The following is a 22,436-nucleotide window of genomic DNA, read 5'->3' as shown; positions in this document are numbered from 1 at the left end:
TGAGCGGGAGAAGCAGCCTCCCTAAAACTTCTTTAAGTGATTATTTTCTAGTTTCACTAGAAATAAAAAGTGTAAGATTCTGTTTCTACCACAAGGCGTCAGGCCATGGTAATTTAATCTTCAAAGGGCTTTAATAGTACCCTGTGCAAAGGCAATGACTACAAAAAAAATACATATAAAACATGTACAGTCCTTCGTTGCCTGAGCTTTGATTAAAGAACAATCACAGAAATTGCGGTTGAGCGGTTGAGCATTTATTTTCCTTTGTTTTTCTAATCAGATTAGTTCTGAGGCTGTTGCAAGATCCTTTTGCAATTCAGGTCTCAGACACTCTACCCTGAGGCCGGTTCCAACTCAGAGGAGGAACCCCCCACCCCACCCCCGCACACATTCTTTTTCCATACCTCTTATATTTTAAAAACACCCCTGAAACTTTTAAATAGCGACGGTAGCTTTACTTTAGAATTGAATGCCTGATTGGGTTAGGGTATGGGAAGTTGGCTTTAATATATCAGAGGCAAGGAAGAGGAGTGGACGTGGGGTTTAAAGGCCTCTTCAGCCAGGGGACAGGCCTCGTGCAGTTTAGGGTACAAGATTTGTACAACTTAGGGGGCAAGTCACTCTCAGAGATTCACACTGGATTTAGTCACTTCACAGAGTTGCTGCGAAGTTTAAAACGGGCTGGCTAAGCTCTAAAGCAGTCCATCTGCAAGTGTGATCCGAGAGTGCTCCAGCATCACCAGGGAACTTGCTAGAAACGCAGAAACTCAGGCCCTATCCCAGACTTGAGGATCAGGAAACCATGAGGGGAAGGGGGCAAATCAGCGTTTTAATAAGGCCTACAGGTGATACAAGTTAAAGTCTGAGAACCACTGCTCCAAAGAATTGCACGAATGTTCGTTCCTCGGGAGATTAACCAAGTGGGAGAAGCCTGCCTCCGGCGGAAGGCGGCCATTTGAAAGAAAACCGGGAGCGGCCCGGTAGCAATGTGGGGAAACCCTTGGTTGGGCCGCCGGGACCTCCGAGGACTGTCCCTCCGCGGCAGGAGCCGCGCGGGCGCCCGGTACCTGCAGGTGGCGCTGGACGGGCCATTTACAAAGAGGCGGGGTCTGCACGGGAGAGCAGGCTCCAGGCTCCGGGGCTCGGACACAGCGTGGGGCTGGCACGTCCCCGCAGCAGCTGCGCCGCAACTTACCGTCTGGTCGCGCCGAGGAGCGGGTGAGTCCCTTGAATCGTCCCGGCTCGCTGCTTGCTGCCCGCTTCCGTGTGTCCCTGCGAGGGCGGGCGCGGGCTCTCAGCCTCGGGAGGGGTGTAGCGGCTTGCAAGCCTTCCCAGCCCTGGGGCGGCGGCGTTCCGGGCGAGAGCAGCTCAATTCGCCTCTTATGCGCGGCTCCTGGACGCGCCGCCCTGCAGCCCAGCTCTCCGCGGAGCACACTGGTCCGTTGTGGCCGGTCCAGGGGCTGGGAGCCAGGGACTCACGAGGAAGTCTTTTCGCTAGGGGCTCGGGGATATGATGGGTTATTAAGTTTGTCCTTCGGTTGGATTCTGATGGCAAGTTTTCCAACTTGGCAAAATCGCCGCGAGTTTGCATAGCATTGATGAATGATTGGTACAGAGTGCTTAAAATCGTGTGACTTGCCTTCAGGTTTCCTAGTAACAGGAAGTTTTCATTTTAAGTTCTGGGAACATTAGTACTCCTCTTCCAGGATCTGGTTTGGGGTTCAAGTTCTCACCGAATAGTCGACCAAAGAAGGCTTCATATATGTCGTGGGTCAAACCCATGGAAGGGGTGACATAAAATTTACAAACACTTCTAAATTTTCATTAAAAAAAAATTTCCCACGACATCCTGACATTTACTTAGATTTATTTAACATGGATATTAAGCAATGCTTAAAAAAACAGCCCAGTGAAGAAAAACATCTTACCTTTACATAGTGAAATGTGGGGAAGCAAGTATACACTCGAAAGTATAGAAGGTTTGGAAATAATTTGCAATCCATATTGTGCTCCAGTCATTGAGTTTCTTCATATTCTAAACTCTTTGACAAAAACATGAGTCAGTTGGGCTGTGTCAATATTTAGCAGGAACATCAGGTCAGCCATTCTGGTACAGCAAAACGGAACAGCCACATCAGAAATATGTTTTGCTTTTTAAAGGGGATGAAAGTTGGAGAACTTTGGGTCAACTCTGGAGTTCCTAACATCTGAACACTATGTTGTTTCCTTTTTTTTTTTTTTTTCATGAAAAGATTTTTCTGCAGAATTTAAATTATATATTTGGTTAATGTCTGATGGAAACCAACATATTTTATTTGATGGATATTTTATTTTCTTGGCTTCTGGCACAAATTTGACTGTGGACCACAGAGCCAACAGGCTCCCTCACTGCCCTGGGCTTTTCCTTGGCCTTGCTCTCCAGTATGGTCTCCCTACCATGCAGATGAATGGGTGGATACTTCTCCAAGGCCACTTTGCCTTTTCACCCAGATTTTGTACAAAGTGGCCCTCAATCAGCAAACACTGCCAACTTGCTTGAGGCCCCAGGACCAGGTCTACAAGAGAGCCCTCACCCTTTCCATGCCACGATCTGCCTATAAAACTGTCTTTCTTTGGAACCCATTGCACTACCACATAGTTAGTTGTTGAAATTTTTCCCTTTTCCCCTAGACTTTGAGTCTGTAAGAGCAGAGGCTCCATCTTGTTTAACTTCGTATCCCACTGCCTAATATTGTTGTTCACAATATAGTTAATGAGTTAATATTGAATAAGTGTAGATTTGCATGTTAACATCTTTGCTCTCCTACAACTCAGAGTTAAAACATCTAAACATAGTGAATTATTTCTTGTTTGGTTACAATAGATACAACTTCTATTCCTGGGGCGCCCCAGGTGGCTCAGTCTGTTAATGGCCAGTCCAACGCCACCTGCAGGTGCCAGGTGCCCACACAGCTCCTGCGGCGGAGGGACAGTCCTCGGGGGTCCCAGCGGCCGAATCAAGGGTTTCCCCACATTTCAACCAGGCCCTATCCCAGACTTGAGGATCAGGAAACCGTGAGGGGGAAGGGGGCAAATCAGTGGTTTAATAAGGCCTACACGTGATACACGTTAAAGTTTGAGAACCACTGCTAAATAAATTTAGAACTAATAAAAACAATAATATTGTGATATCATATGTTCCCTTCCTTTAAAAAAATGCTACACCAAGCCTGAGGAGGATCTGTGAAGGGCGTTAAGGCAGAGATTCCTTTGTTAGGTAGTAAGTCTGACACAATTAATTTCCACAGGGTTGACCAGGAGAATAGGCATGTCAGTGATCAAATACAATTCAACAACTCCATTGGAAATGTATTAACAATTCATGTCTTACCAACAAAAACCAGCCTGTTACTCCGATGAGAAAATGGCATTCTGAAAATACAGCCTTTTGGTTTTTTATGCCACTATCAGGGTCCACCTTACCAACAGTGTCTATTCTGTTAATTGTACCTCAAAATACATTTCCCCATAAAATAATTTAATTATTATTTCAGATTCCAGTATAAACCCCAAAAGTCTATCAAATACAACGTCCTAAAGTATAATCTTACATCAGCTAACTCCAACCTCTACTGATAACATTGTTACTCAAAAAAAAAAAAAAAAAAAAGATTCCTAATTCTATTTAACTTTGAGCAGAGTTGGCTTTCCTCTAAATAAGTACCTGGAGTTAACTTCTCCTAAAATAAAAGGCAACATCTGACCCTCTGAATTCCATATAGACATGTTTGTCATTCATTGAACCAATAGCTGGATAAAGCAAAGCTGTTATTATTGACAGAAGGGCACTGGTTTGAGACTCTGGCAGATTATGTGAGGTTAAATGGTAAATCAGTCACTATTTTAATTGTACTTTCTAGGCCACTCTAGTCCTTACATGACTAAATTTTTCTATTGCCCTAGCAAACATTAATGTCTTAAATAGTATAGACTTGAAGAAGATAATGATGCTTATTTTCATAGGTGGCTGGCACTATTCTAGTCTACAGAATTAATGGAGAGCAGACAAGACATTACAAACCAAGAAGAACTTCGGACAATGAAGCCTAGGAGAAATCCAGAAGAAGATGATTATTTGGTAATATATTAATAATAATTCATTGAATCTGGAAACAGAATTTTAATGCTGTCCTGTATCTCCTAGGGTTGGAACAGTGATTTTCACCGCAGTCAACAAGTATCTTCACTCTGATTCTTGTCACTGATACTGCAATGGGCAAAGATTCAGGGTGGTATATAAGAGAAATTTTACCTTAATGACTGTCATGGATTTAGCTGAATAACCTCGAATAAGTCACTGAAAATCCTGGGTCTTGATTTATCTATAAGATGAGAGAGTTGGACCAGATTAGCTCCAAGGCCCTTCCAATTCCTTCTAACATTCTGTGGGTCTAAGTTTCTTAAGAGAGTCATCAGTGCCCATGTAACAGTAGTTTTGTAAGCATGCATTTTTTTCATAGGCATTATGGCCGCTTACCAAGAGATCACCAAGTTGATTGATGATTCCCTGTTTAAACAAATAAATTCCATTTTGGACTAAGAATCACTTGTCCCACTTTTGTGCCACCTGAAGATTAAATGTTTCTTACTACATTATTTGACTGAAAAAGTGGTGGAAATTTTTGGTCCCAAACTCTTTTTGACTTTCTAAATAATATCAACGGCAGTTTTTACAGAAAGTATTTTATCTTAGTTATTTTAATAGGAAAGATAGTATATACAATAATTTAATACAATGTTACTTTTGAAAATTATTTTTGTTATTTTAATAGGAATAAGAAGATATTACAGGTACATAGGCTATAAAGTAAGTGTGCATAAAATAAAATCATTTCCATTTTTCAAGTTAACCATCTTACTTGCTGTTCTATAATTTTTCATCGTTAACCAGGAAATTGATCTCAGTTGATTGTACTTAGATTGTTTTAACATGCAGAGGTGACAGAAGCTGTATCATGCTCAACTCCCTTCTAAACAGAGCATTGGATGTAACAGTGATTTATCCCTGAAAGTAAAAGTCAAATGGCAAGAGGCTACGTTTAAACACTTAAAATTATAGAGAACTGTGTGACTTAAGGTTACTCTGCATAAAATGAGGAAATGAACAAGATAATCACATCACGTTAAACATTAATATGTTATGGTTCTACATAGAGAGCTATAAGAAATGAGGAATAACATATTGGGTGAAAAAGTAAATTAATTCATTAAAGCAGCACAATATGAAACATCCTAAGTTCTTGTTTAGAAGTGTTGTTGTTTTGTTTTGTTTTGTTTTTAATTTTCTGGTAGTCAGTTGGGGAAATGACAAAATATTCAATGTAACCTTTTTTGAATTGTTGGCTGCTTAGAAATGCAATTGAGTAAAGAAGTATAACTTTCTTAGGAAATAGATCCTCTCTATGGGATTTAACTATGTATATAACCTTTGCACCTTCTGATAGAGTATTTGTCAATCATTCCTTACACAAATGAGATATTTTAGAAATACAAAATCAAAGTACAGCATGATGGAAATTACCTATTTTTATCATTGTAATGACTGTATTATTCCTGACCCTTTGTACTTGAATTAATGAAGAATTCGCTCTTTGTGGAGAGTTGTCCAATTACCAATAAGAATATTATAAAATAAATTCAACAAATACAAGTTTCATTGTTTTTACCAAAGATTACTGGGTTTTCTTTAAGTTTTTCAATTTTATTTTCCCACTTACGTTATTCCATTCTTTCATGCCTTCAAGATAGAAACACAGCGGTCTCAGCTTTAGTGGATAATCTTCTGTCTTTAAAAAAGCATGTATTCCTTTGCCTTAAAGAAACACAAATAACAGAAATTAATGGAGAATCCCAGCATAGCTAAATCCATATTCAATCAGTGCTACATAGACTATGACATCTTCAGCTAACCAGTAACCAAGAGCAAGGTTCTGAATGTCGTTTTTTACTGATAAGCACCATGAGCACAATAAGTAATGCGTTGAAGAGAAATCCCATTGTTTGTTTACGATGTTGATTTTCTTCCCTTTGCAGGATAAGGACTCAGGAGAGACCAGCATGCTGAAAAGACCCGTGTTTTCGCACATGCGCCAAACCACCCACTTTGATGGATTTGATTGCCCCACGGAGCTTCAGCACAAACAGGAACTCTTTCCATTGTGGCGCTGGCCAATTAAAATCGCTGCTGTCGTCTCAACTCTGACTTTTCTCTACACTCTTCTGAGGGAAATAATTCACCCTTTTGTAATGTCTCACCAACAGTATTTTTACAAAATTCCAATCCTGGTCATCAACAAAGTCTTGCCAATGGTGTCTATCACCCTCTTGGCACTGGTCTATTTGCCGGGGCTGATAGCAGCCGTTGTACAGCTTCATAATGGAACCAAATATAAGAAATTTCCACATTGGTTGGATAGATGGATGTTAACAAGAAAACAACTGGGGCTCCTCAGTTTCTTTTTTGCCATGCTGCATGCCATTTATAGTTTATCGTATCCGATGAGGCGATCCTACAGATACAGGTTGCTCAACTGGGCCTATCAACAGGTAGGGGCGACAATATGGCCACTAAACTAAAAAGTCTGAATCCTCTAACAAATTAACGCTTTCTTATTTTAAGATCAGTACCCCAGACCTCTTTTGAAATGCTGTGTCGGGAATGTAATCTGCATTTCTCCATGTTTTATTGTAACTCTTCATTGGAGCTTGGTTATATACAGTTTGACACTGAGGAATTTTTTTTTCACATTGAAAAGAGCAAACTACAACTTTAACAACTTAAACACATATTTTGTTCATGGACAGGGCCGCACAGCAACCTTCTACCACCTCACAAGATTACTTTTTAATGTTAATTGTTCTTATTTACCACACAAGCATGCACAGTACTATCCTAACCATCAAGTAACTATTATAGAAATTAACAAAACCGATTGTATAAATGCTGCAATCGAGGAAAGGGGTTGATCGCTCCTATGTGGTCTCTCATAGAAGAATGCAAAAAGCCACGAATTTGTGGAGGCTCCTCGTTATCAGGCCCTCCACCGCAGACAGAGAGAATGTCGAAGGAGATTCATCTGCCAGAAACAAATGTTTGCTTTCCTTCTTTCCCCTTTTCACCCTCTGGTAGGTCCAACAAAATAGAGAAGATGCCTGGATCGAGCATGATGTTTGGAGAATGGAAATCTATGTGTCCCTGGGAATTATGGCACTTGCAATCCTGGCTCTGTTAGCTGTCACGTCTATTCCATCTGTGAGTGACTCTTTGACCTGGAGAGAATTTCACTATATTCAGGTAAATTGTATATGAAATAACTCTGATCCCGCAGAGAGGCAAATCTTTTCTGTGCTTCTAATATCATCAAGTACATTGACTTGGCCCAGTATAAAATAACAAATGGTTTTCCAATAGCAAAGGTCCCACACGTGTTCCAATCAATAACGTGCTCTCCATTTTTCCCTCTCGCTTCTAAGTAGAAGTGTTTTCTGGACATAAATAAAAAGCATTGCTCAAAGAAAAATATTTCTAACACTTGAAACTTGTTAGACAATTTTCTATCCACCTAATCACTACACAGGTGATATTTTAGGAATTTAATATTCATGGTTTATTTGTTTCCCCCAAATAAAAATATTCTTTTGCCTGCCACCTGATTTTACTTATGCCTTTTAAGTGACACAGCTTGGTACTACCTTTAAAAAAGCACCTCTCCTTGAAATTCGGAATTTTATCTACCAAAGGTATTCTAATATCTAATTTTAAAGACTGCTTTTTCCAAGTTATATTTTATGTAGCTTACTTACTTGAAGTTTCTCAATATTCTTGGAATTTAAAATTATCTCGGCTTTACTGAGGTTCATCCCCTAGTGGTAGATTACACGCTAGGAAGAACAGTGTGCCAGAACTCACAGGGGGAGCCATGTCTGACAGGACACAAAGGACTGAATTTAATTTAATCGTAAGCACTGCCAAGGTTTTTTAAAGTACATAGCTTTAGCTTCGATGGGTGGACTTTTTTGGAAAACCCCACAAAGTCAGACATTTCCCCACTATCCCTTCTACATGTCTATACATATACTCCTACAGACACTTCATCAGAACATCGGATTAGGCAGGAAAACATGTCTCCCTCTGAGTTATTACAATGGAGCTTGGAAATGGTGACGCATTTTCCAAGCCCAGTATTTGCTGATTGTGGAGGCTTAGCTTGATAGCCATTAGAGTTCTCTGTTCCTCATTAAATACCTTTCTTTCTACATTTGCTCTGCCTGTCACACATATGCTGAGCACCACCTTTTAGGTGTAATTAGGAATTCAAGCACTGCTTCGTGACTACCCAGCCCATTCTACTATGTACACAAGACCTTGTCCCTCATAAGTAGACAGTATATATTTGGTAAAATTAATCTTCACCCAATCACATATATTTTTCAATTAATAACCTAGAAACTTTTCATTTACAATCCAAGAATTGTAGATTGATATTTGAAAATATAAACTTAACTATTTGATTGTATTCATTGGGGCTTAAGAGTGCTTACTGCTGAATAATTGTGAGTTGGATTCATTCTGGCAGGCTAATGACCATTTCCAGTAAAGCAAATAGAAGTCAGAACTTATCTAGAAGAGCTATTGTCAGAATGCCATAAAATTACATAGGTGAACAACTATTTTTAAGCACCTTTTTCTGGATAGTGCCAAGTATCTCAATACAAGTTGAAATTTTTCTTTACATCTTCATATCTCTATGTGTTGTTTAAACAGTGGAAACAGTTGTTGGTATTTTTCCACTTTATCAGGATGTTTGATTTTTAACATAGGCCAAACTCATTCACCTTAGTATTCATGTACCAAAATCAAAGTCAGTTACTTTAGTTGCTTTTTTTTTTTTTTTTTTAAGATTTAATTTTTTATTTTACGGAGAGAGACACAGCTAGCGAGAGAGGGAACACAGGCAGGGGGAGTGGGAGAGGAAGAAGCAGGCTCCCAGCGGAGGAACCCGATGTGGCGCTCGATCCCAGGACTCTGGGATCACTCCCTGAGCCAAAGGCAGACGCTTAATGACTGAGCCACCCAAGCTCCCCCTACTTTAGTTGCTTTCATAATTGATAAAGATCACTGATATCAAATTGATTTTTGCACTAATCATCAGTCAACCTATTAATATTTACTGAGCACCTAAAACGCACGAATCCTTGTGTGGATTCTGCAGGAAATCTGTGATGAGTAAAGGTCCCTGATTTTAGAGGTCTCTTGATAGGCAGAATGAAGGCAAATGCTCAAGAGACAAAGCACCATAAAATAAACAAAGACAGATGAACAAAGTGTGGAGAAAAGAAAGACAGTGTTATTGATTAGCTGAGATTGAAAGGAGATCGATTGTGAATTTTCCCAACTTGAATAACCTGGGGACAAAACATTACCCAAAGTAAGGGGGTGAGGTGAGGATTTGCGAGGAGAATGGAAAGATGTGAGTGCGCATTGTTAAGAAATATAATAGGGAGGGGCGCCTGGGTGGCACAGCGGTTAAGCGTCTGCCTTCGGCTCAGGGTGTGATCCCGGCGTTGTGGGATCGAGCCCCACATCAGGCTCCTCTGCTATGAGCCTGCTTCTTCCTCTCCCACTCCCCCTGCTTGTGTTCCCTCTCTCGCTGGCTGTCTCTCTCTGTCAAATAAATAAATAAAATCTTTAAAAAAAAAAAAGAAAGAAATATAATAGGGAAATGATTACAGATGAATGAAGGACTTTCCAAGCAACAGAACAGATGAGGTAGGGTGGAGTAAACTCCTATTGAACCACCAAGATCATTTTTCTTTTCTTTTGCAGAGCAAGCTGGGAATTGTTTCCCTTCTGCTGGGCACAATACATGCATTGATTTTTGCCTGGAATAAATGGGTAGATATAAAACAATTCGTATGGTATACACCTCCAACTTTTATGATAGCTGTCTTCCTTCCGATTATTGTCCTGTTTTGCAAAGCCATACTATTCCTGCCATGCCTGAGGAAGAAGATACTGAAGATTAGACATGGTTGGGAAGATGTCACCAAAATTAATAAAACTGACATGTCTTCCCAGTTGTAGAGTTACTGTTTACACACATTTTTGTTCAATATTAATATTTTACCATAAACGTTTCAGATTTGTATTTGTTTAATAAAATGACCACTTGAGGGTCTTAATGTATCTCTTGGTTTAGGAGTCATGAGTTTTAAGTGTGTTTAGTTCTTTGTAGGTTTGATTCAAAGCAATAAATAAAGCAATCTTTAGCATGTGCTCTATGTTCTGTAGAACTAAGCATCACAAAACAATCACATCTGATTTTTCAGACTGTATAGCATTATAAATAATAAAAGGCCTTGCAGTCCCGGTCCTTACAACTCATTAAAAGGTATCATGAACCATGAAAAAATATATTCTCTGAATCCACCACGCAAGTATATCCAGTATTCATGATTGTTGTTAAAGATGGGTTTCATTCTCATGTAACTGGGTGTTACTCATGAAACACCAACTGCAAAAAACACAGACTATGTCTACACAAGTAAAGCAACAAAATAACATCAGATATATATCCAGACAAAATAAAACTCAAGCTCTCCAGGAGAAAAAGTAAATTCACTTTTCTCTAAATGAGTTACGTACAACTCAGTTGGACATAATACACTGGTGAAAGCATACCTTGAACCAGTTCCTCGAAGAGCAAAGTGTGCATCCGCTATCAGGACTCACTAACCCAACAGACTATACTTCAGGGGTTTTTTATAATTAGCAAAGCTCACCACAGACCATATCTTTTATACAGGTAAACCATTTATTATGATTTAAAACAATAGAGCTAATGCTAATGATACAAATTAGGAAAAACAATATATTCACTGAGTGTTCACTTTTAAAAAAATTTTTTTTATTCTGTTATAAAAGGACAATTCTTGGGGCACCTGGGTGGCTCAGTCAGTTAAGTGTCCAACTCTTGACTTCAACTCAGGGTCGTGAGATCGAGCCCCACATTGCCATGGAACCTGCTTAAGATTCTCTCTCTGCCCCTCTCTCTCTGCTGCTCGCCCCCAGTCTTTCTCTCTTAAATAAACAAACAAACAAACAACAATTCTTCATTATTACATGGGGGGCTAAGGAGCCTTCTGGAGTGTAATTTGGTTTCTATGCACTATTGAGATTCAGACTGAGAGAGGTAGATTGATGTCTGGAGATAGTGAAGAGTTCAGAGTAGCATAATTGGAAACAGCAGACAATAGCGCCCTAGAGAAATAATTCACCATTAGAGAGGGAATCTAGGTTCTAAAATGGCAAAGCAGCTTCTTTAAGGGATATAGCAATGGTACCTCCTCACTAAGCATGCAATGCATGCCATACCCTTACCAACCAGCCCTGGGATGTATCAGGCAAGTTCCTGCCCTCTCAACTGCACTGCCTGATGGCACAGTGGCAATATCTTCAGTACTCAGAGGGAGAAATCAAGTTCCAGCCATCCTGGAACCAAGACATCATGGAGTCCGCAGCTTGGGAACAGGCTTCCAACCTGAAGCAGCATTTTGATGAAGCTGTCAGGGACAGCAGCTGAGTTCTGGCCTGGTTATTGGAGGTCTACCTCTGTTAGCCATGGTAATACACAACAACAGGCCTATTCTGAAACACAGAATATACCCTTTAGGGAGTTCCTAATGATAAAAGAAAAGGAGTCTACAAGGACCTTAGAAGTAAGGCATAAAAAAACCAGACCATTCACACTTGGGTATCTTTTTTGAATTTTTACAATGGTTGAATAGTATTGTTATTAGAAAAAACAATAAAAGTTGTCTTAAAAAGAATATTATATTCCGGTATGAGTTTGGATTTCCTTTGACTCAATGGATGTTTATAGAGCACCTTCCCTATATAAGGCTCAGTGCTAGACAGAAGATATATCAAGATAGAAATGACCAGTCCTACTCACAGTCTCATAGAGAAGACAAATTTTAAGTCAGCAATGGATTCTAGGCTTACTGGTATCCCTAGGAAGGAAGTGACCAGTTCTGCCTAGAAGGGCAAAGTCAGAAAGCTGTGAGGTTGATGCAAGAAAAAAAAAAAAAGAGTAACTATCTTAAATAAAGTATAAGAGTCCCTCAGATAGAATGGGAAGCAAAAAAGAAAGGTATTTGTCAGCTCCTTTGATAAGGTAATTTTTTAAATGAAACTACTGATACAATGAACATGATTGTGGAGGACAGTCACCAGGGTCTCTCACTGGAGCGCAAAGAACAGCACCTAGAAAAGCTGCTGACCAGGAGTCCAAAGCCCTGCTTCCCCAGAGCTTCCTTTTCTACTTGAAGTGAAGTCTGCTTGGGGTTTATTTTCTTTAAGCATTTGCTCTATAGGAATCTTATAGTTTTTCATTAAAAAAAATTGTTAAAATGATGTCTTTTTACTACTTTAATACTGAGTTCATTTAATGTTGTTTTAAGACAATAAAAAAGAAATTTGTGATTCTGATCTGATTTTCAGGCCATAGACCACACATCTGAGGGAGCCTGTAAAGAGTTATTAAGCACAGGATCTGTAAACTTAAATATAAATTAATAACAAAAATATGTGATTTTCATCAGTAATATTAACTCTGGAATTTTCTTCCAAGGAAATGCACAAGTTGTAGTAGCTCCTTTTCCTAAAACTGGTCTTCAGAGTCAAGTATTTGAAATTTTCCAGCTTGGATTTAATGTTAGGTTTTACTTGGTTAATTAGAAGTCCTCTTTCTTCATGCCAATTTTTCCAGGTGTTTTCAAGAGGCCCTCTGAAGAGGTAATAAATTTTTTGATCCATTTGTGGAAAATAATCCTATGCTTGAAGAAATTAATGAATCACTGACTTGTGACCATTACACATGACCCAAGGTTAAAGTTCAGTCCTTTCTTCTCAGCTAATTTTACTTCTTCAGCTGGTCAGAGGATCCTCACATTTCTTGCTAGTGAGTTGTGAGATGCCCATTTTAACTGTGCCAAGAACAAGTTGCCAGTTCATGTAGCTGTAAAATTATTGACCTGGAAGAGACCAATGAGATCACCTGAGCTGCTAATCCCTGGCCTGGAGGCATGACCCCCACTGAAATGAGGCTCCCTCGGCAAAATGTTTGTATTTCTGGATAATACTAAAGAGAGAGAAGAAGGGAAAGAAAACACAGGCGCTGGTATTGTAATGTGAAGAAGTTGTTGCTCTTCCCAGAACTAACGCTCCCCTGCACCTCGGCCAGATCAGGGAGTGGCTGGCTGGACAAGATCTGAGAGTCAGAACCAGGAAGCTAAGCTCAGGGATTACTGATGCCTTGGCCCATAACCTGGGAAATGACTTCAGACCTTCCCTGTCTTGTAACATGAAGTTGTGATCACAAAAGATAAATATTAATGGATTTATACAGTGTAAGAGTTGGAAGAGTAGGTTCTATTTTCATCTTTTTAATACTTTTTTTTTTCTTTTTAGAGAAAGAGACAGAGATCAGAAGAGGGGCAGGGGGAGAAGGAGAGAGAGAATCCCAAGGGGACTCCATGCCCAGCCCAGAGACCTATGTGGGGCTCAATCTCATGACCCTGATATCATGAGCCGAAATCAAGAGCTGGATGTTTAACCCTATCAAGCCACCGAGGCACCCCTTTGATACAATATTTTTAAGCAAAATCCCTAACAAAAGCCCAGCATGTAATAGGGTCAGATTTGAAGTGGGCTAGTAGGACCAGGAGCCGTGCTTTTTTGTTCCTTCTTCCATCCTGCTCTCAAGCCTCTGTGACAACTTGGACTCCACAGTGCGCAGTTTGAAAACCACTCCTCATTTATACACATGAGGGAACTAATCTTTTAGTCAAAGATTACTTATTTGCAAAGCACAGAAACCTACTCAAAGTCACTCAGGTAAAGGAGGAAAATACTGATAACATAAAGGGGACGCTGATATAATGCACAGGTAGAGGGAAGGACTTACCCTTCCGGACCCTAGAGCTGGGTCCCACACGACAGGATCTAAGTGCCCCTGCTTTGTGCCATCTCTGACGACAGATGTCACAAGGATGTGAAGTTAAAAGTGGGTTCTTGCCTTTTGTCTCAAATTTGGCAGCTAAGCCCACACCTGAGAACCAAAAGCGCTAAGTAGTCCTCCTTCTCGCTTGAGTGGACAAGCAGCTGTGGGGTCAGGTGGGGTTTGCCGAGGGGTGCTTTTCAGCAGAACCAGCCCTACAACCACTCAACATCTCACCGCCACTACCTCTAAGAGGACAGAGGGAAGGGTGAGGGTGTCCTTTGGTCTGGGAAGTGTAGGTTCATAAAGGGAAACTATGCACACGTCTTATCTCACTTCACCTGAGCCCAGAGTAAACCCTTCCCCTACTCTGCATCCTCAGTGCACTCGGATTTGACTGGAAAGGACCTTACAACCACCACACTGACTAGCCCTGCTTTCCACGGCTCCCAACAAATGTTATGTGAGCTCCCAACCCTGCTCTCAATTCTCAACCTATAACCTTCTTATATTTTCATAGGAAGTCTGTTTTTCCTCTGTTAAAACTGTGTCACACCGTCCCTCTGCTCCAACCAATAATAACCTCTCCTTCTCTACTCCACTGGTCCATTTTTTAAGGAAATAGATATACTCAGAAGAGAACTGTCTCATCTTCTAAGAAATCTGTCTACCAAGGTACACACACCTGGTGCCTTTATCCTCTGCATGTTAAAGCATTGTGCCTGTCCCTAAGGCCAACTCTTCCGCTGCGGTGCCAAAGCTCATCCCTTTTTCTACTCAAAGAGCTTATACACATCTTTCCGGTGTCATCAATTTACTTGTCTCTGCTGTAGTATTCCTGTCAGAACACAGTATTAAAAAACAAATAAATAAAATGGTTTGAACCAACATCCCCCTCTAGTTCTTCACCCATTCCTCAGCAAACTTAAAATTCCTCAAAAGGAAAATACTTTGATCGTAATTTATCTATTCAGCTTTCTTTTGATTAATATTTGTATGGCATATGTTTTCTTATCCTATGACTTGCAACTTTTCTGTTTTCCCATATTTTTAGATGTGTCTTTAGAGAGCAACACGTAATTGTTTTTTATCCAGTCTGGTAACCTAGGGCATTCAGGCCATATATATGTAACGTAATTATTGAAACATTTGAACTTCTACCATTTAACTGTTTGCTATTTTCCTTACCAGTTCTATGTTCTAAATTTCTTTATTAGATTGCCTTCTTTCAGATTGAGATTATTTATTATTCCAGTTTTCCCCTCTATAGCAGTTACATTTTTTTTTTTTACTATTTTTAGGAGTTACTCTAGAGTACGGCATCACTGACAGCAAAGTCTAACATTAATTTGCATTTTTACCTCTTCTTGTGCAATGTATGAAACTTAAACCTTTTTATCTTCATTTAACTCTCTCTTGATGTTGTTATATATTTTAATTCTACGTATATTTAGGCCCATCAAGAATTATAACTATTGTTTTACACACTCATTTAGATTTATATGCATTTACCCTTTTGGTTACTCTTTATTCTTTCCTGCATCTCCTAGGTTCCATCTGATTTCATTTTCCCACAACCTGAAAAAGAAATCTTTAGTGTTACTTCCGGTACATAATGTATGCCTACTGGAAAAAAATTTTTTTCATAAGTTTTTGGATGGACTCAAGAAAATATCTTGAGTCCATCTTCATTATTGAAGGCTCTGTTTTTAATGTTTAGAAATCTAGTTTGGGAATGTATTTTCTTTCAGAACTTTGTAGAAAGTTCCATTGTTCTCATAAAAGAAGGGAAATCTCATTCTAACTGTTGCTTCATGAGGTTCCTATAGCTACTTTATGATTTTTTTTTCTTTTTGTCTCAGTTTTCAGCACTTATACTAAAATTAGGTTAAGTGTGGTTTTCCTTGTAGTTATCCTAGTTGGGGTTGGTAGTGCTTCTTGAAACTGTGGTTTGATATTCATCAACAGATTTGGAAAATTCTCATTGTCTTTTCAAATATTGCTTATGTCTCATTTTCTCTCTCCTCTGCTTTTTCCAGGGCTCCAGTGACTCATGCCAATGTTCTCACTATATCTCCTATTTTACAACTTTCTTGCATTCCTTTTTTTCTCTATATTTTATTCTGGTAATCACTTTACCTATCTCCTAGTTCACTAGTTTTCTCTTCAATTCTTTCTAATCAGTTATTAAGTCCCTCCATTGAGTTTTGAGAGTTCAGGGTTTTTTGTTTGTTTTTTAGTTTATTTATGTATTTATTTATTTATTTATTCATTTATTTAAGTAATCTCTACAGCCAACATGGGCTTGAACTCACAACCAGAGATCAAGAGTCACATGCTCTTCTGACTGAGCCAGCGAGGTGCCCCCCCCATCCACTGAGTTTTTCATTTCTGTTACCATGTACATTCAGTTTTAGAATTTCAATTTGGTTTATTTTCATGGCTTACAATTTTCTGTTAAATTTCCTAATCTGTCCTTAATCTCCTTGAGTGAAGTAAAAATCCTAAAGATAAGTTCATGATGCTTCTGTGAGTTTGTTTCTATTATTAGGGGTTTTCTCCCTTGGATTTTACTCAGGTCATTTTATCTCCTCATATGACTGGTTATTTTATTGAGTACCAGACACCATATATTAAGACATTGTGGAAATAATTTGAGGCCTTAAATGATGTTATCTTACTCCAGAACAGATTTATGTTTCCTCTGGCAGGTAGTTAGGGACACTAACATGTAAGCTTTCCTTAATTCCATTTTAATAATTGAGCTTATTTGAAGCTGGGCTTTGGTCTCTGCCAGACATGAATTATTTCTGATTCACATTCCTTCCACAGAGTCAGTTCTTTGAGATTGGAGCCTGGTGGAGGGTGACTACCTGGCTCTCTCCCTTGGCATACTCTGGATTACATATTTTGTCCAAATAATATCTTGAGGCTGTTAAAAGTACTGTTGAGTTTCTCAACCCCCCAGCTACCTGTTCTCCTAATAAAACAATAGACTTTGGTGCTGAGTTTGTCTCTCTGGACTTCTTTCTACTTCCAAAACATTATTCTTCACCATTTTGTTAACCATTCAATACCTTCAGGCAAAGAGTTTTTATAATGAGGCTTGTTTTTCTATATAATGAGGCTTGTTTTTCTAGTGGTTCTCAGGATTAGCATATATAACTTAGGCAAGCATTACCAGAAGCAGAAGTCCCTAGAGAGAGCAGATTATTTACTGTTTTTGTGTCCTCTTCTTCCATTTTCTTTTATTCCAAACAGCTTTATCCCTGCATCCCTTTTTCCACTGCATCCTATCTTGTCAAGATCACCAAGTGATCAAATTTCAGTCCTCATCTCATTTGCTCAACCCAGTAACATTTGACAAGTTTGATGACTCTCTCTTTCCTGAAACATTCTCTTTACTTGGCGTCTGAGCAACTCTACTCTCTCTCCTACGTGCTTTCTCTGTTACCTTTGCTGGTTCCTCTGCTTTTTCCCATCATCTCAGTTAGCAAGTTTAACTCCTTGGCCTGCTTCTCTATCTACACCCACAATTTGGGTGATCTCCTTCAGACTTGTGGCCTTACAATAAAACATTGAATGTATGTTGATGTGTCCCAAATTTATATTTTATTTCCAGCTTTGATCTTTCACCTGACTTCCAACTTACTACATCTAACTACCTTCTTGACAACTTTATTTGAACATCTAAAAAGCATCTCAAACATAAAATCCTAAAAGGAAAATCTTAAGCTCTTTCCCATCTCCACCCAGTTAGTTACTCAAGACACTCAGGAGTTATCTTTAATACTGCTCTTTACCTCACACTCCACGTCCAATTTATCAGCAAATTCTACTGGCTCAACGCTCACAATATATTCTGCATCCAGCTATGTCTCATTACTACAATCATATTGGTCTAAGCCATTATAGTCATACTTGCTATTTCCTCTTCCTGAATTCTCTCCCTTTCCCCTAATTAACTCTTTTACAACATTACATCTATGTTGATATGCCACCTCTTTAAAGCCACCTTCCTTGATGATCCTGTCTAACATGGTTCTCTTCTCATGCCACTCTCTCCTTTTCCTTGGATTTATTTGTCTGTTTCTGCTCATTACCCAACATTATATCTTTTATTGAAATACTTGTGTTTGTCTGGTCATCTGGTTCTCCCACTCATGAGAACAGAGACTATGTCTTGCTCATGACAATATTCTCATGACCTAAAACAGAGCCCGGCACATAGTAGAAGTTCAATAAATACTTTCTGAATGAACCAACAAATGAATGCATAAATAAGGAACACAGTTGTATTATCAATAAATGGTTGAGATGTAGTGTAGGAAATAAAAATTATTTAGACGAGTGGTTCTCAAAGTATGGTCCATAGACCAATATTATCAGCATCACTTGGGAGCTTATTAAAACTGCAAATTCTGGGACACCCCCTCCAACCCTAGACCCATTGAGTCAGAAACTGGAGGTGAGGAGAGCAGTCCCTTCCAGAGATTCTGTTACATGATCGGTTTGCGAACCACTGGTTTCAGGGATAGACCAAACCTGGCCCACTGCCTGTTCCTGTAAGTAAAGTTTTATTGAAATGTAGTCGCTCCCATATATTTATATATTGTCTAGGCTGTTTTTACACTAAAACAGCAGTATTGAATAGTTGCAACAGAGACTTTGTAGCACCAAACACCTATAATATTTACTATCTGGCCCTTTGCAGAAAAAGTTTGATGACCTCCGGTTTAGATCAGTGCCTTATCTGTGTAATGATGGCCATGTAAACTCATATATCTATATATCTATCTCCTTCCCACCTAAATGCCACTGAAATTAAAGAAAAGCTATGATTAAAGAAGTATCCATAACAGTAAACAAGAAAAGGTGGTATCAGTGAAGCAGAAAACTTAAGGAATTTCCAATACACAAATAGCATTTTGGGGAGATTAGGGGGAAGTAGATGAGATCAGATTAACAGAGAAACAGGTGGGAGAAGCTGCAACACAAGATTCAAATAAAAGCTATTCCAAAAGGAAGCAAAAGTTCTTAAGAAAACCCTGGGTGAGTTTTATGCTCTAAGCTAACCAAACCAAATCAGTCCTGGAGAAATCATTGGATGAGTCATGAAAGGACCAATCAGAGAATCTGGCCAGTGACGCTTTCACCCAAAGATCTAAACAGCTGGCTGTAGACCTCATTTATAAACAAAGCTAAAAGACTTTGGGAAAGGCTCCTGGCTTCAGTGCTGGGGCCTGACAAGCAGAGTCCGGCAAGACATCCACAATGGCAGCAGAGGACAGAAAGAAAAGGACATCCTGACTCAAACATTTGTACCAGGATAAACTGTCATGCACGCTCTCCAAACTGAGATTTCTGGAATCAGAGACTCCCAGAGTAGCTTCTGGCCCTGAAGAAGCAGGACTATGTTCAAGGTAAGGATGGGAATCCCACTTTTACTAAGTGGATAAGCTACATACCCACTGTTGTGGGTTAAATTGTGTGTCTCAAAAAGATATGTTGAAGTCCTAAACCCTAGTAGCTCAGAATGTGACCTTACTTGGAAATAGATCATGACAGATATAATTAGTTAAGATGAAGCTGTAATGGAGTATGGTGGGGCCTTTAATCCAATATGATTAGTGTCCTTATAAGAAGAGGAGAGCAATATGGAGATGAGAAGGCCCCATGAAGACATAAAGATACACGGGCACAGAGGGAAGACCACTGTGTGAAGACAGGGGCAGAGGCTAGATTTATGCAGCCATAAGCCAAAGCACTCCTGGGGCCACCAGAAGACAGAAGACAAACAGATGGATTCTACCATAGGGGCTTTGGAGATTGCATGGCCTTGCCAACACCTTGATTTTGGATGCTTTTTCTCCAGAAATGCGGGAGAATACATTTCTATTTTTAAAAGCCACCCAATTTGGGGTGCTTTGTTAGGGCAGCCTTAGGAAACTAAATCCTCAGCCCTCTGGGCCACACAGTCCACTGTGCTCCCCCTTTATTACCAAAAGTGTAACCTGTAACAGACAAGTAAACAGGGATTCTCATTAGGCCAAGGACACAGACCCTCACCAACAATAAAAACAGACAATCATCACCAAATATTTGAGGAAAATTAACACCATGAGAAAGGATCACCTGATTAAAATAACAGAACAAATAAAACCTACAGAAAATGAATGGAGGCAACAGAGTACGACTTTAAAATAAGTGTAAGTAATATTTTTGGAGAGATCTAAGAAGACACTACATTCATTAGCAAAAACCTGACTGGTAAACGGAAACAACTGGAGTTCTCAGGAATCAGATCTCCACTGCAAATTTTTTTAAAATTTTATGCTTCATAGCACTATAATGTGTATTTATTAGGTCAGGAAAAAAAGCATGCAGAGAAGACAACAAAATATATTTTGGCATGCAAAAATACATGCAAAGTTAAGAACATCTAAAATGGAAACAGTGGTGGGGAGAATGGGAATGCATATCAGGGAGGAAGTTTTGAAAAACGAATGAAATTAAGACTCTTGCATGAACAAATGATACTGTTGTGCTGTGAACTAAGGTGTTATAATTAAGCCCACTCTTTACACTAGGGATTCAAAAAGGAAAAGAAATAAATATTAATGGAAAAATGGAATTCCAAAATAGATATAGTTGAAGATTAATTTACAGGACTAAAAGACTAAGCTAAAGAATTTCTCCAGAATGCAGTGCAGAAGACAAAAATTTACGGAATGGAAAATGTTCAAGAAAAGTTAAGGGACTTGGAAAAGGGATCTAGGTGATTTCAAATACCTCTCCTGTACGTTTCAGAAGGATGGAATGGAAACAATTAAAAAGAAAATAAATAATAAAAGAAAATTTTCTGGAACTAGAGAAAGGCGCTAGACTTCAGATCAAAGGACTCCCTAAGTTGAATTAGGAGGTGGGGGAGTATGGGAATCCACATCTACACAATCTTGGTGAAATTTCAGGCCACCAAGGATAAGGAAAAAAAAAAATCCCAAAAACTTCTATAGAGGAAAAAACAGACTATGCACTTTAGAAAAAAATGTTTCTAAGTTCCAAGCAATTGAGCAGAGTAGGTGGTTATGTGCATTCCTAAAATTTGGCTCTAGACAAAAGCTGGGATGTAGATGGTATTACTAGAAGGGGTGTCATTAATAATGAGCTAAGGATACTAAAATTATTACTTTCTTCATAAAGCCTCATGTTCTGACAGGAACAAGGCAATTATAATTCTGGTCCCTGCTGTAAATGCACTGCTGCCAAAATATCAATGCACCATCACCCCAACTTGTTATAGACAATTGGTCTGACATCCATCTCACATTAGAAGCGCAGTTTATAAGATCACATTCTAATGTCTACACATCCACAATCCAAAATAATTTCTGTACATTCTAATAAGTAGCATAATTTAGTGTCATAAATCCTCCATGAAGTCCCCCATTTTGCAGAGGACACTGAGGCCAGAGAGAGGAGACTCTTCCAGAGTCACACACTTCTGGTTGGAAGAACAAGGCCTGAGACCCAGAGCTCCTGACATTGTAACCACCGTGTCACTCGGAGAGCTTAGCACTGATCCTTCTACACTCTTGTGTTTGGTCCCCTTCGTGATAAAGGATGGGCATTTGTGTCATTGGGTTGGCGAAGAGTCCAGAGACTCAAAACAAAGCAAATTTCCCTCTTTTGCAGAAATCCTCAGCAAAGCTCACCTCTCAGAGGCTGGAAATCTGAGTTTACTTCAGGTTACCAGATGAGTGAGGTGCATAACTGTGCTGGAAAAACAGCATCTGAAAACCCATGTCCAGACGTTGTTCAATGACTACTAATAAATACTTTGTGGCAAAATTCTTCTTTCTATTGAGACGAAAGGCTAGAAACAGCCTGACACCCCCATTAATCACCACCATAACTTCCTGACTCATCTTGGTTTTTCAGACCCCTGGGCCTTGTAGGTAAAATTTAAACAATAAGTCTGGCAATCCTTCCTCCTCAAAAGTAACCCTAGAATAATCAGTAAAATCCCATGGACTAGTCATGATAGGGAGATATGCTTTAAATTAAGAGACAACATTTCTTCCTTTTAAAAATTTGGTTTTTTTTTTAATCTTCCAAAAAGCAAATCTAAAGTGAAATATATTAAATATTGCTTTTAAAACCTAAAATTCAAATACAAAATAGCCTATTAATATCTAACTTTTCAATACCTACTAGAGTTTCCTAAATCTATATTACACAGGTTATAAAATGAAATATTGTCTTTATCTAAATAAGGCAATTTTACCCTTTTTGAATTTTCTTTGAGGCCAATTGTTTTAATATAGACCAATATTTTACCTGCTTCTCTTACCTGTTAGTCAATCCCAAACCATGTTCCCTTTCTCATAACAGTCC

The 22,436-nt window shown here is 39.2% G+C and overlaps 1 protein-coding gene and 1 long non-coding RNA gene across 4 annotated transcripts in view; one reads left to right on the top strand and one right to left on the bottom strand.

The window, feature by feature from the left end:
• Positions 1-22,436, bottom strand: part of LOC123789316 (uncharacterized) — a 345,463-nt gene that overhangs the window by 290,222 nt on the left and 32,805 nt on the right. For 2 of the 3 annotated variants that reach the window (XR_015724027.1, XR_015724026.1), the window contains exons 4-5: positions 5,757-5,851; positions 4,292-4,361 (exon numbers count right to left, since the gene is read on the bottom strand). This is a non-coding gene — a long non-coding RNA (uncharacterized LOC123789316). The remainder of the gene's footprint in view (positions 1-4,291; positions 4,362-5,756; positions 5,852-22,436) is intronic. The other variant, XR_015724028.1, reaches the window with a different exon arrangement.
• Positions 1,109-12,135, top strand: STEAP1 (STEAP family member 1). The gene is made up of 5 exons (XM_045793315.2): positions 1,109-1,218; positions 4,003-4,117; positions 6,073-6,585; positions 7,169-7,333; positions 9,866-12,135. Exons 2-5 carry the CDS (start codon positions 4,034-4,036, stop codon positions 10,121-10,123), a joined length of 1,020 nt encoding a protein of 339 aa, XP_045649271.2. The 5' UTR covers positions 1,109-1,218; positions 4,003-4,033; the 3' UTR covers positions 10,124-12,135.

The sequence above is a fragment of the Ursus americanus genome, chromosome 3 (assembly GCF_024610735.1).
Source record: "Ursus americanus isolate L20-20 chromosome 3, mUrsAme1.1.p, whole genome shotgun sequence".
Classification (NCBI taxonomy): domain Eukaryota; kingdom Metazoa; phylum Chordata; class Mammalia; order Carnivora; family Ursidae; genus Ursus; species Ursus americanus.
Note: the sequence above shows the minus strand (reverse complement) of the source record. Positions and strands in the feature narration are given on the sequence as shown.

What these genes read in the sequence shown, in the direction of transcription:
- STEAP1 (XM_045793315.2), top strand. Translation starts at nt 4,034, where the DNA reads ATGGAGAGCAGACAAGACATTACAAACCAAGAAGAACTTCGGACAATG. An exon ending in CAGAAGAAGATGATTATTTG is followed by an intron (nt 4,118 to 6,072) that starts GTAATATATTAA and finishes TTCCCTTTGCAG; the next exon opens with GATAAGGACTCAGGAGAGAC. An exon ending in TCAACTGGGCCTATCAACAG is followed by an intron (nt 6,586 to 7,168) that starts GTAGGGGCGACA and finishes ACCCTCTGGTAG; the next exon opens with GTCCAACAAAATAGAGAAGA.